We start from the raw sequence: 18,771 nt of genomic DNA on the forward strand, positions 1-18,771 counted from the left end.
ATCCTTCAAATCTTATGGAGATTAAAGGGACTAACCACATCATGCGTTCACCGGATTGAGAGCTGCACTGGGAATCTTTGAGGTTTTCAATGAAATAAAATCATTCATTTGTGTGAGAGATACATTAACTCCGGAAAATTTTATGAATGTATGGCGAGAACTCAACAATTTCAAAACTTCATGGGGTGCGTCATTGATGGACATGAACTTGCACTGACCGAGGGATGAGATAAAACAACTTCCCTCGAAGCCTAATTACCTAGGATGTAAAGGACTTCGTTAAAGGGTTATATTTTCGATATCCTGCCACTATCTTACTTCTCGAAACAACGTTAATATCTTTAGAAAATATGACTATCTTTGAAAGTTAAGCACCTCGCCACATATAAAAGGCTTTTTTTGGAGCAGACAAGGATGAGTACTTACTGGCTTGCCTTTGAGCCAGTCGCAATATGTTTGGCGGATTATATGAGGACTATGGATATGGAATTTTTGGGAACGTATTGGTTAAACATTTTGAGGTAAATGGAATTAATTTTATAAAGCTTTTCTAAAGTACCTCTATATATTTACAATTTGAAAATTATAGGGGCATAATTGAAGGCATCAAACACATCCACGATCTCAAATTATCTCCTGGGGATATTAATCCTTGGAATACCTTTATTACGCATGGTATATTAGATTTGGGGGATTTAATGATTGGCTGGAGTTGACATCTATATTTAGAGGTAAAAATCCATCTCAAACAACGCACACTAACTTGTCGCACCTATTTAATTTATATGTTTTATTCTTTTCATTTATTTATTTTATAGATTCAAACTATAAGGGGTTGCAAAGCTTATAGCATACCGCTTCAGTTGTTATCGTGTAATAAGCAAGGCTGACTACTTAACTTGGGATATAAGCAATTTCCAAAGTCATATGCATCCGAATGTCCACGAAGCACAAAAAGTAGTAAACATGCTGATAGGAATTAGGTATGTTACCCATGATCACTATTGATATGTTTTTTTTTATGTAAAGGTGATTATATTAATTATGAATAGTATTGATATGTCATATTTTATACCATTTCCCACGTGATTTTAGAACCAATTATTCGTCATTTTGATAGTTTTATATCCAACTTTCGATGCTTTGAAGGTGTGTTGAGTGTTTTCAGGTTGGAAATTGATTAGACGAATGAATTGGTCGATTTTGATGAGTTATGGAAGAAACGGGAGAAGGATTCGGGTGAAATCAAACGAAAGATGAAGAAAACGAAATCTGGAAGTTGTAACTGCCGTTACTGTAGTAACGGCCGTTATAGAGGTGGTTTGTAGTTTCTCCTGTAACTGGTAGTTAGAGAACTAACGGCCGTTAGAAATTAACTGGAGTGTAACGGCCGTTACTGGGGTAACGCCCGTTAGTGGTCAAGTGTAAGTGTAACGGCCAGTTAGTCCAGTAACGGCCGTTACACGCGTATTTTGTATATGGGATCAGTTAAGGTTCTGCACTTTGGACGATTTTCTCAACACAATTTTATTAGTTTTTCATAGTTTGGAATACTTTGGAGCAAACAAGTGATTAGGGTTTCATATATTTTCAGCTTTGGATTGTAATCATCATTGCTACCGGATTATCTTCATTCATTTGGTATAATATGATTTCCTCTCTATTTGTTTGTTCTTGTGTTTTTAATATGAGTAGCTAAATCTTTAACACCCGCTTGGGTAGTAAGCATGTCATAGGGTCGAATTAATGTTGCTTGTGAATGTTGAACAAGGTTTATATGTTTAATCGAAGATCCACATTTATTTGGGTTTAAATATTGTTTTGAACTTTTATATTAATTGATTGACAATTGTAATTAGAAGTTCGGGAGAAATCTATGTCATTATCAATTGATTTATGAAATGGTTAATCGGTCTATAATTAACCCAAAATCGTTGGAGTTCAGGAGAAATCAACGATAAAGATTAAAAACAATTAAATTCATTTTTGAATGTGTAAACGCCTATGATAGAGGGATCTGATTAGGCGAATAAGCAGTTTGGGAGAAAGCTTTCAAAAGATTAAATCATAAAATCAACTCAGGAATTTAATGCTTAACTGTTTAGAGTAGAAATTAAGTGCGGGAGAAATAATTATGTTTTGAGCAGTTAAAGTTTCAAGTATAACGAGAGTTCATCTTGTCTACTTTTTGAGTCGTTCAACAAATGCAAGTAATATTTAGACCCGATGATTGACATGTGAGCTGATCCAAGTAGGTGTTCATTTTTAAATCTGTGTTAAGATTCAACCAATCAAATACTCTTTGCGATTAATCCTACGGGATTACTGACTTTCCTCAATAACTTTGCAACGTGACAATTCGGTCACAAAACCCCTTTTAAATCCGAATCATTTTATTGTAACAATTGCTATTTAAGTCCTTGTGTTCGACCTCGGTTTACCAAGTCAACTATATTGCATACGAACGGGTTTACTGCCCGCAAGTGTGTAGTAGTCAGTAGCTAGGTATTTCGTGTTCATAAATTTAAGACTAGAAAATACACATCAAGTATTTACATATAACGAAAACTTGGACACACTCAAGTAATATATATATATATATATATATATATATAGAATCACAAGTCTAAATATCATAAACCACATTAGCGAACAATATCAAAACCAACGAGCAATTCAATAGTAGAACAATGAAATCTAGAACAAACTTAAGTAGCAACGAGAGAATTATTCATTATTTTTTATTTCATTGTTCTACTATTGAATTGTCTGTTGTTTTTGATATTGTAAGCTAATGGGGTTTATGATGTTTAGACTAGTGATTTTGTATGTCTGTATTACTTGGGAGTGAGTTTTTCCTATTTGTAAATATTATTCACGTGTAATATAACTTACCTTTGCATAAAAAAAACCATATCTTAAATAAGAAATTGTTTATTTAAAAAAATAAAAGAGTGATTATGGGTAACATACATATTTCCTATCAACATATTTACTAGTTTTTGTGCTTCTTGGGCATTGGGATGCATATGACTTTGGAAATTGCTTATATCCCAAGACAACTAGTCAACCGTTCTTATTATAACACAATAACAACTGAAGCAGTAGGCTATGAGCTTCGCAACCCCCTTATAGTCTGAATGTATAAAATAAGTGAATGAAACGAATAAAACATATAATTAAATAGGTGCAACAAATGCGTGTGTTGTTTGAGATGGATTCTTACCTCTAGATATAGATGTCAACTCCGACCAATAATTGAATCCTCCAAGTTTGAAGATACCATCCGTAATAAAGGTATTCCAAGGCCGTGAGATAAATTCAGTTTGTGGATGTGTTTGATGTCTTCAATTATGCCCCTACAATTTTCAATATATAAATATGTAAGGGTACTTTAATTTTTTTTTTTTATGAAATTAATACCATTTACCTCAAAATGTCTAACCAATGCATTCCCAAAAATTCCACATCCACAGTCCTCATATAACCGCCAAACATAATGTGACTCGCTCAAAGGTGAGCCGGTAACAATCGTATTCATCCTTGTCTGCTCCAAAAAAAGCCTGAAGTTTTATGTGTGGCAAAGTGCTCAACTTTCGAAGATAGTCATGTTTTCTTAAGACATTAACGTTGTTTTGGAGAAGTGAGATAGTGTCGGGATATCGAAAATATAACCTTTTAACGAGCTCCTTATATCCTTGGTAATTAGGCTTCGAGGGAAGTTGTTTGATCTCATCCCTTAGTCGGTGTAAGTTCATGTCCATCAATGACGCACCCCCTGAAGTTTTGAAATCGTTGAGTTCTCGGCATACATTCATAAAATTTTCCGGAGATAATGTATTACTTACACAAATAAATGCTTTTACTTTCATAGGGAACCTCAAATATAGGACATTGCAACTCCCAATCCAGAGAACGCATGACATGGCTAGTCCTTTTAATCTCCACAAATTTGGAGGATTGCCCGATTGTGGATTAAACTTCATGACAACTTCAGATCTTTGATAATTCACTTTTATATTCATTTGATCTCTCATATATTGTAACAACCGTGACTTTTGACCCGTTGACTATTTGTGCAACTTGGCTAACAATTTAGTTAGTAATATAATTTAAGTCTTTTGGAGTTCATTTAAGTGCAATGTGTTCATATAGATCAATTTATCGTTCAACTCGAGACTTATGTTCTAGTTGAGGTCATTAGTCATGCTAATCGAATTTACATCTTGAGATGACGTTTAGATTAATTGGCTTTGCGGTGTTAGACGACATTTAATCTAGTTAGAAACTTGAAATGGATCCTCCATGGGTTTTACCCAACCCATGACCTACCCAACTCACCATACTCTTATCTTTCCCCATCCATTCATTTCTCTTTCACTCTTTCTCTCTAAACACACCCAAGAACACACATACATACTCATCTCTCTCAATCTCTAAATTTTTTCTTTAGTTAGTGTTGTTTGAGCAAGATTTATACAAGAATCATCATCATTATCATCAATTCTTCATCATATCAAAAAAAAATTGGAATTTAAAGTGCAAGAAACCTTCCATCATAGCTCAAAAACGGGTTTTTGACACTTGGGAGAAGATTTGGTAAGTTAACTCATCTCAAATTCATCATTTTATGTTAATAATCATATTTCTAAAACAAACCCATGAGTTCTTGGTCAATTTCGGGTTCAAAAACGAATTAGGGTTCAATTAGGGTTTTGAAATGGGTCAAAATGGATTTGAGCAAGGGTTTGATGTTATGGATTGAAATTATGATGTGGGTTATGTTCAATGATATTAAAATATGGTGATTTATGCATAAAAATGTGTTTTGGAGCTTCCTTAGTCGATCTTGGAGTCAAAAATCTGCCAGTAGGAGCACGGCCGCTCAGACAGACGCTCAGTGCTTGTGGCTGCAGTTTTCCCATAATACAGATGCTCACACGACCGACCGTGCGAGCGGCCACAGTTTTTCTGTTCTTCTCCAACTTTTTCGTTCGGTTATCGGTCGACTTTTAATGATCCAAAACTTGTTTATTGGTCTTATATTAACATACTAAGGTTAACAAAATTGGTTAAACACAATTCTAAACACTTTGATTTTCAAGTGGAATTTTGGTGCTAAGTCATTGAACCGTGTCTAACCAAAACTCTTCATTTGTCATTTAAACGTCCTCGAATGACTTATAGAACATCTTTAGGGAAAATTGTGGTATAGTATAACTAGTATTGACCATGTCTTGTATTGTGACATATATTGTTAGGTTGTGAACTTTTGACAACCATTGGGCATTCGTAGCTTGATATTAACTTGTTATTTCCGATCAAGGTGAGTTCGTAGCTCCCTACTCGTTTGAGATTCAGGCGGAAAAGTGTATAACCTTTGTGTGTTAACTTGTTGTTTGTGCAATTATGTGTTGCCTTGATTGATGACATAGTTCAATTGAGCATACGTTTGATTTCCTTGATGATGACATGACTTGATTGTGCATATGTTGAGTGTCTTGATTGATGACATTGTTTCATTGATGAAATTGTTAACGTGTAAATACGTGGTTATATGATTATTGTATGTACGTGTTTGGTTGACTTTTAGGTTAGTTGTGTATATATGGAAGACAATAATACCTTCGAAAGGTTGGAGATGTGACGGGAAGGCTGCGGGTGATCCTATATATAAGCATCAAAGGCCTTTCAAAAGTAGTATCGTACGAAGTATATACACATAGTGTTTGTTTCTGGGTGGACATTGATGGTCATGGTGCAATCGAGTACAATGAAGTACATTACGCGCAATTGAGTACAATCAGGTACATTACGTGTAATTGAGTGCAATTGAGGGACATTGATAGACATGTTGGGCATTATAGAACTTGTTAGATACTTCTTGATATCATTATTACTTGTTCTTGTTTACTATGCGTATTCTAAATACCTTGTGTAGTTCATTATGTGAGTACATATGTGAGGGTCATTGATGGACATTGATTGATTATGTATTGTTTGAGTATGATTGATTTATTTATGATTAGGGTAGTTGTACATACATGGAAGACGATGATACATTTAATGAGTTGGAGATGTGGTGGGAAGGTTGTGGGTGACCCTGTATACAAACATCTAAGATTCCTTAAATGTAAAGTCGTATGAAATGTATGTGCATTGTGCATGGTTGAGTTGATGGACATGATGACAATAAACTGGTACTTACGTACTTGATGACATTAAACGGGTACTTATGTACTTGATGACAATATCGATGACAATATCGATGACAATAGAGGGACAATGTGTGCATGTACAAATAAACGGGTACTTACGTACTTGATGATATTAAACGGGTACTTATGTACTTGATGACATTAAACGGGAACTTATGTACTTGATGACATTAAACGGGTACTTATGTACTTGATGACATTAAATGGGTACTTATGCACTTGATGACAATATCGATGACAATAGAGGGACAATGTGTGCATGTGCAATAAACGGGTGCTATACGTACTTGATGACAATTGGATGACATGAGAACAATTGAGGGACATTGATGGACATGTTTGACATTTTAGAACTTGATGGATATTCGTTGATGTCGACATTCTGTGTTCTTGTGCATTATGTGTGTTCTTGTGCATTATGTGTGTTCTAGCTATGGTATGATTGTGCAATGGATACATGTGGGTCCAGGTTGCGCTACGAGCCAACCTATATTGAGTACTTGTGCCTTATAAGGGTTACTGTAAGTGTGTTCCTTGTTCATTAGCTTAGTTCATATTGTGAATGGCTTTGGCATTAGATCCTCGTCATTTGCCCCTACGAACTCACCAACCTAGTGTTGACCTTGTTTAGTACACTTTTCAGGTAACCTTGTGAATCCAAGACGTGATGGTTGATGGATGCTTGCGCTAGAGTTTGGGCTTAGTCTTTTACATGGATCAAGGATTCATTTGCCCCTATTTGCATTATGCTTTATGTACTTGTTTGTTGATGATGGATTCACCGAATCCCTTTATTTTCATATAGTTCATGTTCTACGATAATCCCATGTATACGCTATATCTTTTCGGTAGTATTTCGAGCCTAGCTCGGGGTGTTACATATATCCCTCATCAATATTAACCCCAAATGTTCATTCATCCTCTTGTTTCTATATAATAATGAAACAATAATTAAATTATTGCTTCGAAGTATAATACTCTTCATCCTGGTCCTCATCTTTGTCAAGGAACCGAAGACAGTTAATTTAAGACATTATGTATAAAGTTTTTTTATGCAGTAACTACCAAATTAGATGTATATGTTTATGATTATTTAAATAATGTACATGTAGCTTTAGATGTTGTAAAAATATCTTATCAAAATTATGTTACCTTTTAGTACAAATAAATATATATGTATTATAATATGATGATGAATTAAGATATTATGTACAAATTCAACATGATATATAAACATGATATATATATAAACAAAATTATAAAACAAACTAACTAATTGATATATAAACAAATTGGTTCATCGTTACGATTTCACATATAATTGAAATTGATATATATCAATTCATCAGATATGTACAAACTAGCTAATTGTTACGCTGGTTTATATATATATATAAAAATTAATTGATTCAAATACTTTATATACTTTTATTCGGATGAGTATAAACATGTATGACTCGACCCACCGTATCAACTTATCAAGGACGACACTTAAATCTTGTATACTCTTGATGGGTCAAATTTAGACAGCCGGGCATCCTTATTGGACACTCTATACCTTTGTTGCATTATACTGTTACAAAGACATTTGGACACACTTTAAATAAATACTTTCAGTTTTCTTCAAAACACGATACTCTAAAAGTTATGGCCTCTCAAAAACAGCTTGAAGCCATTTTAGGCTACTGGAATTCAGCAACAGCACTTAAAAACAAAACTTAAAAGGCTGTTCTTATTTCTGTAAGTTAACAAGACTTAAAATACATCAAAATGTAAAGATTTCTTCCACATAAACTATTAAACACTTTTATATTAATCATTTTCCAATTTAGGCTGAAAGAACTAAACGAACCCATTGACCAAAGCAAAAGACATAAACCGTGTTCTAACCATTTATAAGTAAACGATCATATATATACACATCAAAATTTGCAGAAGTTATAAGGTCATTTCTGCCCACACATATACCGTATATTTAGACCCAAACCTGACAACCTGACTAGTTTATAAGAAGGGTTCATACGACATATTACACTTTAAGGTTAAACGAACGTAACTACACATAAGTATCAAACAACAGTTGTGATTTAGAGAAAGAAGTGCTACCTATAATAGCACTTATCCACGCTCCTTCTTAGCTTCATTCCCCGACCCACTTCCACCTGAGCTCCCGACACCTACGGCATTGTAAGTAAACAGTAAGCATAAAGCTTAGTGAATATATAGAAACTAAACGATGATGACAAGCTGCATACATATTAAACTTTATAATAAGACTTGGCTGCAGATAGATCAATGCATAAATATATAAAACTGCCTATAATGGATCCAATTTCTGCCAATATAATATGTTAGTCTGCCATTAGTCTGCCATTGCTCAATTACATGCAACTGACTACACGTGTATAATCAACTTCCACATAATCATGACTGTCGGCTTGTCTAATGATGCTTGTTTATATAAAACACATTCTATATACTCACCTGTTCGTCTTATGATCGAATATATATATATACACGAGGACTTCCAAACTCTTAGCACCTAAATAAATATCACAATATCATCTCATTAACAAGCTAAGACTAAATTTCCAGCCTAAATAAATTTTGGACAGTTGACTTTTGAAGTCAAAACGATCGCTTTCATTACTAGTTATAGTCATAATACAAACTAGGCGATTTTTACCAAAATCAACCTTTAAGTTAGGACAAATACTTTCATTTAAACTTGTTCAACCCACCATAGTCATGAGTTAACATCTACTTATCTATTTTTATCAATTACATATACAAACTCACTAGTTAAATTCAACTTTATATAAAAATCTCTTCAAGAATCAAAATTAATGATTCTTAGATGTTTAATAACATCATAGGAACAAAACCCATGATTGAATTTAACTAATTTCCTCATCTCATCCCCAAAACCCTAAAATCCTTTATTTTTGACTATGAAAATCAAGAATAACATTACCTTGAGATTATTGATAATATAACTATATGGAAATAGCTTAAAACTGATGAAAAGAGGTTAAAATCAGCTAGATTCTAGCTTGAATTGGTCCTGGGTGAGCTTTCCTTCATTGGAGGGAAACTAAGATTAAGCTTATAACGTGTGTGTATGTTTGATACGTGTTAAACATACATAAATTATTTTAATCTCACAAGCATACTGGTATTTACACCTCTAATCCCTCTAGTCTCGGCTATATTAAGCATCCTTATTCACAATTTGAGTCTCGACAATTGTTCTCGACTTTTCAATTTATTTAACATATAGCACATATAGAGTCGACATACGACATTTAAATAAGTTCCAGCTATATAAAAATGATAATAATACTAATATTATTTTATTATTAAATTACCTCAAAACTCGGGGTGTTACACTAATTGATATAAACAAGCTAGAATTTGATATAACTGATATATAAACAAACTAAATAACTGGTATTTATCAATTAATCTGATATAAACAAACTAGATTAAACCAGGACGTTATCTGGGCATGGCTAGGAACAGAAATAAAAAATATTACAGTTATAGTATTATTCATAATTTTGATATCATATAAACTAATAGATTACGACTAATGCAGATAATAAGATTATGATTTTTATGAATATATGATATATGTCAAATTTGTTAAAGCATGATTACTTAAACGTAATATTAAGTTATAACGAATTTATATGCGAGAGTAATAATAATAATAGTAATAATAATAAGAAAAACTAAAATAGAAATAATTAAATAGTAATAGTAACTTACAATATTATTCATAGTTTTTGATATTATAAAAACTATCAGATTACGGTTGATACAAATAATAAAATTATGATTTTTGTGAGTTATGATATATGTCAAATATGTTAAAGCATGATTAATTAAACGTAATATTAAGTTATAACAAATTTATATGTGAGAGTAATAATAATAATAGTAACGAATAATAAGAATAAGATGAACTAAAATAGAATTAATTAAATAATAATAATAATATTAATAATAATAATAATAATAATAATAATAATAATAATAATAATAATTAGAAAATAAAGTAATATACCATAAATACATAAAGAAAATAAAAATAAAAGAGAAAATATAAGTAAGATATGACACGACAACTATATTATTTGTCTATTTATTTATTGCTAACTTATTAGTGATTAGAATTAATATTGGATGAGTTGAAATATATTAATAGAAAAACTAAATGTGAAATACATAAGAATCTGACACATATGCAAAATGATGATTTGTTAAGATTAGAGGATAGCTACATAAACCCTAACATATCCTCTCTTAGTTGTATAGATAGATTAGTTCATTTTTACAATTTCACATATAAATATATAATTACTTAATTAGTAAACTAATTGCTGAAAAACTAATAAATTAATGATGAAATCGAGAATACATACCTAGGTTACAGCAACCGCCGCAACCGTCAGAGGTGGAGCTGTCAGAGATGTAAAGGTCGTGGGTAGACTAGCAGAGTGGTGGAGTCGATAGAGTCTCGCTCTTTTTTTTCCATGGACTGAAAATAAATGAAGCCCTAAAGAGAAAGAACAAAGGTGTTGGATATTAGTGGGGCACTAGTAATATGACCCGCGCGTTGCAGCGGACTTTGTGTAGGTGAACAAAAAAGATATTTGATTACTTGAACCCTAAGTCTACAACATACCAGACATTAATTGAACCCAAGTCTACTACTTAAGAGACATGTATGATGTTAGCATATTTAGCATGACTCACATGGATCAAAATGTTGTTGAAGTCATATTACAACAAAAAGGTATATTTCTAATTCTGATTAGCCGTTGCTTAAAAAACTTTTTCATTTCGTTGCGTGGTCTTGTAGTTTTGATTTCTTCCTTGGCCCTTCTTAACCTGTATAAAAGTGCAGTATAGTTCATTTAGTCGTCCGTTATTTGTAGGTAAGTATTGTAGATGATATTTTATTTTGTAGATGTTAACCCGAAAGATTTTACATCTTCTGGTATTTATAAAGTATTAACTCAGTAATAACTTTTACGTTGTCACTCGTGGACTTGTCTTTTATGTGTGATCATTTTTAGGTTTGGAGTGAATGAGGGTCATTCTTGGTTGTTTTTCGGCTTTATTGATTGAGATGAACCAAATCTTTTTCATGGTAAGGTAAAGTTGGTATGGTATGCCTTTTATTATAACAACCTCCTCGGGTAGAATTTTTGGGTCATAGTACATGTGTTTGACTACCAAGAAAAAAACCTCTGGCCAGCCAACTCCTCTAACCGCCGTTTTTTCCGAGTCAACATTCGGATTGCGAGTCAATTGCCGGTAAAATATGAAAGAAAAAGAATGTATATATGCCCAAAGAATATTAATATAGAGTGAAGTACAAACTAGAAAACCCAAATCAGTAGATTCGCAATAAGATAGTATAAGATCGCAATAAGGTTATAAAAATCGCAATAAAGTTTTATAAAATTGCAACGTTAACTTACTTTGACTTTTTATTACGATTTTGACTTATTGTTGCCATTTTTAATTTCTCATTGCAACTTTTCAGTTTCTCGTTGCGATTTTCAATTTGCTTTTAAAGATATCTCAATTTCTTGTTGCGTTTATTCAATTTCTCGTTGTGATTCTCCGTTAATGCGTTGTGATTTTCCCTTTTATATTACGATTTTGTTGAGAAATGGATGAAATTTTAAAAAAAATACTGGGCAAAATATATATTTATGATTATTTGGAGTACTCGTGTTATTTCTTTTTCCTACCCCTTTTAAAGAAACATGGCTTGAGGGGCGGTAATTGCTAAAAATCACGAAAAGGGACGTAATGTATGAAAATTAACAAACCACATGAGTTATTCATGCAATTAGTTTTATAAAATTTAGAGTTAATTCCACTTTTGGTCCCTGTCGAGGGTTAAAAGTTATCGTTTTTATCTCTACCTTTCATATATTACCGTTTTGATCCATAAAACTTTGCTCCATCAACGATTTTGATCCAAATTCAAAACGGACGTTAACTTACCCATCACATGACCTGCACGTGATGGGTATTTTAGTCTTTTCATTACCAAAGGACCAAAAATGTAATTAAATCGATAAACTTTCTCTTACTTTTCCCCTTCCCTGCCACTATACACACATTTCTAGATGTTCAAAATTCATCAACCACAAAAATAATAAATAAACAAATAAATAAGAAAAGAAATAGTCTTATATTTTTATTCAGGCACACATCTATTCATATACACATATATATTTTATCTATATTTTAAATAAGAAGAGACCAAAAACTAAAGATGGGCCTTTGTGTGTGATGTTGTCTGCTCACAAATCGATGCCCAAAAACAACCAAATTGCTATATCTATTTTTGTGAAGAAGGTGGCTAGAAGGCCAAGACTTAGGAGGCAGATCTATTTTTTTTTATTTTTGATGGTAACTCCCACAATATCAAATCTATTTATGATGGGTAAGTTAACGTCCGTTTCGAATTTGGACCAATACCATCGACAGATCAAAGTTTTCTGATCAAAACGGTAATACATGAAAGGTAGGGATGAAAACGGTAATTTTTAACCCTCGACAAGGACCAAAAGTGTAATTAACTCTAAAATTTAATTATTTTCCCTTAAAAAATTTATTAGTAGAAAATATAGCGAAACGAAAATCCCAGTATCTCTCCAATAATTCTCTTTGTTCAACTTTATCTCAAAACAGAAGCTGCAGCAGTAGCAAAGACTTTTGTTTTTTCTGTTAATTATATGTAATTGTTTTTATTCATCTCAAAAACTCAGCCCATAGATTATATATATACATATTATATATATATATGGATAGAATAGTTGGTGGAAAGTATAAGCTCGGCCGTAAGATCGGAAGTGGATCCTTTGGTGAAATTTATCTAGGTTTTTTTCTTCTTCTTTTCATTTTTTAATTCTTATTTTTCTGTTATAAATATAAATATAAATAAAAAAAAATTATATCATTAATTTTAGTTTTTTATTTTGTGGCAGCGACTCATGTAGATACTTTTGAAATCGTCGCCGTTAAGATCGTAAGTCTCTAATTTATTTTTTATTTATATAATTTTTTTTTAGTTAGTAATAACAATTAATAATAATAGTAATTTGGGAATTTTTGCAGGAGAATAATAAGACTAAGCATCCACAACTTTTATATGAAGCTAAATTATATAACATTCTTCAAGGAGGAAGTACGTTCACACACACACACACACATATATATATTGTAATTTTAAGTTTTTTATGTTTTCATTTTGTGTAATATAAGTAATTGCAGGAGAATAATAAGAAGTTGTGTGTTGGTAGGTGGAATACCAGGGATAAAATGGTCAGGTGTAGACGCGGAAGATAACGTTTTAGTAATCGATTTATTGGGACCGAGTCTTGAAGACCTTTTTGTATATTGTGGAAGGAAATTTCAGTTGAAAACCGTCTTGATGTTGGCCGATCAAATGGTTGGTAACAACGCTATTATTCCCCTATAAATCGTAGCTAGTTCGTTATCCGTTGTTGTTAGTTTGTGTTAGTGTTACTCTTAAATAATACAATGTCGTTGTCTCCCGCTACTGAAGATTGCATAGTTAGAATGTAATGCAGGGTACTTGACTTTTTCTTATTTTCGGTTAACATGTTTTCGCCACATAAAGGACATCAGTATCGCCACCTTTATAGGTCCATGAACTTATACAGGATTTATGTAAGAAAGAAATCAAATCAACCAAGTAAACAAATCAACCAAGACAGTATATAGTAATTCAGATACTATAGGATTTATGTAGATATAGTAATTCAGATACTAGGTAATTCTTAGATGGATTGGTAGGTAAATGCCCCGAATTTTAAGAAAAACAATCTTACAATCCAAAACTTCCAAATCTATTAACGTAATATTTTTTTTTCTATGTTTAGTGTTTGATTACGCCTTACGGGTTTCTGTTCTATATTTATATCTGGCAAATTCGTCAAGAAGTCATGACCTTTTCCAAAAGTTAAAAGATTCGCCTGTTTTATTGCCGAAAAAGAAGTTAAATATCTCAAATTAGTAATAAAAAGATTTAGTACCTTAAAAAGTAAACTGCTATAAGTCAAGTATTACCTACTTATGCGGTTTGTGGTGTTTTTTTTCCTTAAAAATTTATACCTTAAATTCAGTTAGTCACTCCTATTTCTCATTAATGTTTTGGTTATCGTTTCCTTGCTTCTGAAAAATCCGTCACTTCCATTTGCGTTTGGAGTAGACTTCACTTTATTGCAATGCTTCCATTTTTCATTACCATTGGATTGAGCAGTTTTTATTACTTTATGCAGATAACTAGAATCGAGTATGTTCATTCTAAAGGGTTTTTGCATCGTGATATAAAGCCCGATAATTTTCTCATGGGTCTTGGTCGAAAAGCAAATCAGGTGATAAATAAAAGCTCTAGCATACCTATAGTAGATTGACGACGTGTCTTCCCGTTATGTTATTATCATATATTCTTCTATGTAATATATTACTTCTATCATATTTTGTAGGTATATATTATCGACTTTGGGCTTGCTAAAAGATACCGTGATGCTACAACCCATCGACATATTCCATACAGGTATAGTTATGAACTTGGCATAGAAAAGCTGAACCATTGCATGTTTCCCTGTCACTTTATTAGCAACCATGTTACACTTTGATTTAACATAGTTAACCATTGATTGCTGTAGGGAGAACAAGAATTTAACTGGTACTGCTCGCTATGCAAGCTGTAATACTCATCTTGGAATTGGTAAGAATAGCTTTTGCTAAACTTTGACAGAATCTATAGCAGCCGAGATATGAAATCTGGAGAATTAATACACATTTGATCTATTTTTGCAGAGCAAAGCCGACGTGACGATTTAGAGTCTCTTGGATACGTACTTCTATATTTTTTAAGAGGAAGGTATCCTATCTTCTTCTCTTACTTAGCGATATGTGATATATTAGTGTGGAACTCAGACATCAAGTTTGTTGACTCAAAGTCCTTGTCTAGTCTTCCATGGCAGGGTCTAAAAGCCGCCACAAAAAAGCAAAAGTATGACAAAATATGTGAGAAGAAGTTATCAACTCCTATTGAGGTACAGACTTATGGTGTATTATCTAGTTGAGTTTAGTCTTACATATCTCTCTTTATATCGTAATATTCAGCTTCAATTGCTGCAGGTACTATGCAAGTCTCACCCAGTAGAATTCGCATCATATTTCCATTATTGTCATTCATTGACATTTGATCAGCGGCCTGATTATGGATTCTTGAAACGTCTATTTCGAGAATTGTTCAGTCGTGAAGGTATGTGATTTTAAAATGAGCTACCATGTTTTTTTGTGATCATCACGCGGTTATGTCATTTTAAAATGGCAATTGGAAGTTTACTCCAGATCTCGATCTCCAACAGAGTTTATAAACATCAGCGTTATCTTTGTCGTGCAGGATTTGAATTTGATTATATTTTTGATTGGACGATCTTGAAGTATCAACAATCACAAAAGAGTAAACCTCAGCCACATGTATTGGTTAGTGTTCTTCTGTTTTAGGCTCTCTCTTAATGCATATATGCATTCCATTGTGTTTTTCACTGCTTATCAGTTTTGTCATAGATTATTTGATTAAATAAACACCATATGACAATATCGGTCATTTGCAGCCAGTTCATGGCGAAAGCAGCAGTGGAGCCATTCGTAAACAAATAGAAAAACAGCAAGGTTAGATATATGTTTGGTGTTTTTTTTGGTAGAGGGTTACCCCGGTTAGAATTGTATCGAAATTTGTTTGGTGTTCTTGCATATATTGTTGAACTTTGAAGATATGCTTTCATGAAGTACCTAATATATGCCAAAATCCATGAAGTACCTAAGCTGTGCTTTTCTTTAACTGGCAGGAAGCAACAATGCTACTTATTCAGCTGAACTAACAAATCGACCAAGATCAAACACTGCCACCAGTCCTGATGTCCGGATGCAATTAAAATCCCCCACTAATAGATTAAATCCCGACAATCCTCCTGAAAGAAATGTAAGTTATCTCCTTTTGGCTGGTTTAGGAAGGATCTATACACGTGTGCACACACTGTGTCTGTACAAGGAATGTATCAGATACTATTGTTAAATGATATAAAGACTTGCGTCAACATTTTTTCACTTGATTAATACAAAAGATGCAAAACTGATTCTTCATTTGTCTTTTAAAGAGTTGAGAGTCATTTTGAAGCCTAGTGATTATCTTCATGCCAAGTATTTGGACACTTTCTCTAAGAAATGGGAATTGTTAAGGGGACTCCTTTATTGAGTTGTGGGTCTATTGTTTGTGTGAATGACCCACTTGCTGCCTTTGGAGCCAGAGTCTGAGCTTCTCTAAATGTTAGAATCTCGGGCTTGGAATGCCAAAATTTTACGTCCGTCAGTAGTTTTTATTTGTGTTCAAGTGTTTGATTAGGTTTTGTCATAAATTTTTTTCTACATAAACAAGCATAATGTATATAAAGTGTGTATCAAAACCACAATTCTCTCCAGTTTGGTAAGGATTGAATTGATTTGCCAAACAATGTAATTTTGCGTGTTCTATATTTATCCTGCATATGTTTCTGTTGCTATTGTTCTGTGTGCGTTTGAACTAGTGTTTGAATGACATTTCATCAACATCTTCTTTTCGGTGTATTCAAGTTCTGCTATTGCTTATCATACTAAAGTGAACATATTTATTGTACATGTCATGATGCTAAGTTTTGAATTTTGGTATATTTGACTGAATGCATAATTTGGATATTGTAGGGCTTAAGCTATTCACAGATGCCACCATCTTCATCTGCTCAGGCTACTGCTCCAAAAAGACACCCCATAAAACCTGCAGACAATACGGCTCCTTCTAGCAGCTGGATTTCTTCGTTGCGCCGCATTTCTTCTGCCAAGTGATATACAGGGTAATTCATATCACTCATTCTTCTATAGCTTGTGAATTTAATCCATTTTCTTATGAATGAGTCGATTCAGGGTATGTTATATCTCTAGGGGGTCCACGAAATTAACAGCTTTAAAATTAAATTCATTGAAAGTATATATTGATGCATAAACCTCTTAAGACCATTTTATTCAAAACATTACATTTACTAATGAAGTTACATGGTTTATTTAACGATATTTATCGCACCAAGTACCAATAAAAATATCTGGACGTAAAGTGTCAGCTTATTGCTAGACAGTACATGCTGACTTGCACTTTTGTGAATTTATGTTGACTGCTTAGCTCTTAATATTGTGTCTTCAGGTAACTTATGGTGAAGATAGCTCAATCATATGGGGAAAGAATGTTGTGCCATCTTTCTCTTTTATAGAATTCCGTGTTAAAATGAGAAGCGGTGTATTTGTCAATGTGCATACTGCCATTTCAGCAGCTTTCTTGACAAGCTTTTGAGCCCCGATGAAGGAGCAAAGCATGTTATGAATGTAAATTAATTGATTCTTGATTCATAAGCTATTTATAAAGCTGAAGGTCATTGAATATGAATACAGATCTTGGCTTCCATCCTTTGTAGGGGCGGGTCGATGTGACAACTAAAATCCAAACCAACTTGGGTTTTGGCTTCTCGTGTAATGAAGTGTTCATTTCTGTTCTTTTTTCGTTTGATTGCCTAAAATGTTTCTTACGACTCCTGTGCACATAGTATGATATGTTCTTTGTTTGATTTGATCAATGGTTGTGTTCTCGTTTTGTAACTTCTTGGTTTATATCTTTGTATAAGATGTCCACCCATGTGAGCGGGCATTCTTTTGCGTTTCTAGATGGATTCTTCTAGGTGGGATCTCATGCTGATTTCCAAGAAATGGCCTCTTTGATTCAAATAATCACCATTCCATGTTCTTTTTTGTCCTATGTGTATAGACTTCATTAATAATTTTGCCTGCGTTTGTGGTCTATTTTATACGAGTATTTGGGCCAACAAGAAATAGATTTATCCCCTTTTGATGTTCGTTTCTCATGCACATCTTATATTTCTTTATATTATGTCCGGTGGGTAATTTGACATGATATGCCTTTACGGCTTCTTTACAGACCTACTGGTAATATGGTAGCAGAATATGTACTCTATATTCATAGTAATGATACAGGGGATGAATCGCGAGAGAGTACAGGACAAAGACCTTTCGACCAATTGGTTTGGAGATGGATAAACGAACAAGCGTTTGGGTCAAACAGGGTAGATGACGTACAATCACCTACACTACAAAGCAACCTTACCAGAAACAGGAAAACCAGAGGCAATGAACTTATCATTGCTATCAGATCCCTCAATATCTACTTCTGCATCATATGATTTCACTCATTGATATGGACACTCCGGTACAAACTCCTAAAAAAAGTGGGACGACGTGATCAAGAAAATGCACTCGACCCTGCCACATCAACTGTCATATCCGATTGTCAAACTATCATTGGTTAACCTTGGTAATTTTTCTAAATTAGTGTGTTGGTTCACGGGCCATTTGGATTTGTACATGTAGTGAATGGAGTTTTTATTGG

The 18,771-nt window shown here is 33.2% G+C and overlaps 1 protein-coding gene across 1 annotated transcript; it reads left to right on the plus strand.

Annotated features, from left to right (window-relative positions):
• Positions 1 to 12,895: 12,895 nt before the first annotated feature.
• On the plus strand, positions 12,896 to 17,944 carry LOC122591335 (casein kinase 1-like protein 3). Its single transcript, XM_043763598.1, has 15 exons — positions 12,896 to 13,126; positions 13,235 to 13,275; positions 13,365 to 13,434; positions 13,550 to 13,698; positions 14,552 to 14,647; positions 14,759 to 14,829; positions 14,942 to 15,003; positions 15,096 to 15,159; positions 15,250 to 15,334; positions 15,420 to 15,546; positions 15,688 to 15,770; positions 15,902 to 15,959; positions 16,136 to 16,269; positions 17,025 to 17,173; positions 17,518 to 17,944. Exons 1-14 carry the CDS (start codon positions 13,051 to 13,053, stop codon positions 17,163 to 17,165), a joined length of 1,257 nt encoding a protein of 418 aa, XP_043619533.1. The 5' UTR covers positions 12,896 to 13,050; the 3' UTR covers positions 17,166 to 17,173; positions 17,518 to 17,944.
• The last annotated feature ends 827 nt before the right edge of the window (positions 17,945 to 18,771 follow it).

This window comes from Erigeron canadensis, chromosome 3 (assembly GCF_010389155.1).
Source record: "Erigeron canadensis isolate Cc75 chromosome 3, C_canadensis_v1, whole genome shotgun sequence".
Classification (NCBI taxonomy): domain Eukaryota; kingdom Viridiplantae; phylum Streptophyta; class Magnoliopsida; order Asterales; family Asteraceae; genus Erigeron; species Erigeron canadensis.

Excerpts from the sequence above, each read along its gene's own strand:
- LOC122591335 (XM_043763598.1), top strand. The coding sequence starts at position 13,051 with ATGGATAGAATAGTTGGTGGAAAGTATAAGCTCGGCCGTAAGATCGGA. Across the intron at positions 13,435-13,549 it reads TAACATTCTTCAAGGAGGAA|GTGGAATACCAGGGATAAAA; the intron begins GTACGTTCACAC and ends GTGTGTTGGTAG. Across the intron at positions 15,335-15,419 it reads AGTTATCAACTCCTATTGAG|GTACTATGCAAGTCTCACCC; the intron begins GTACAGACTTAT and ends CAATTGCTGCAG.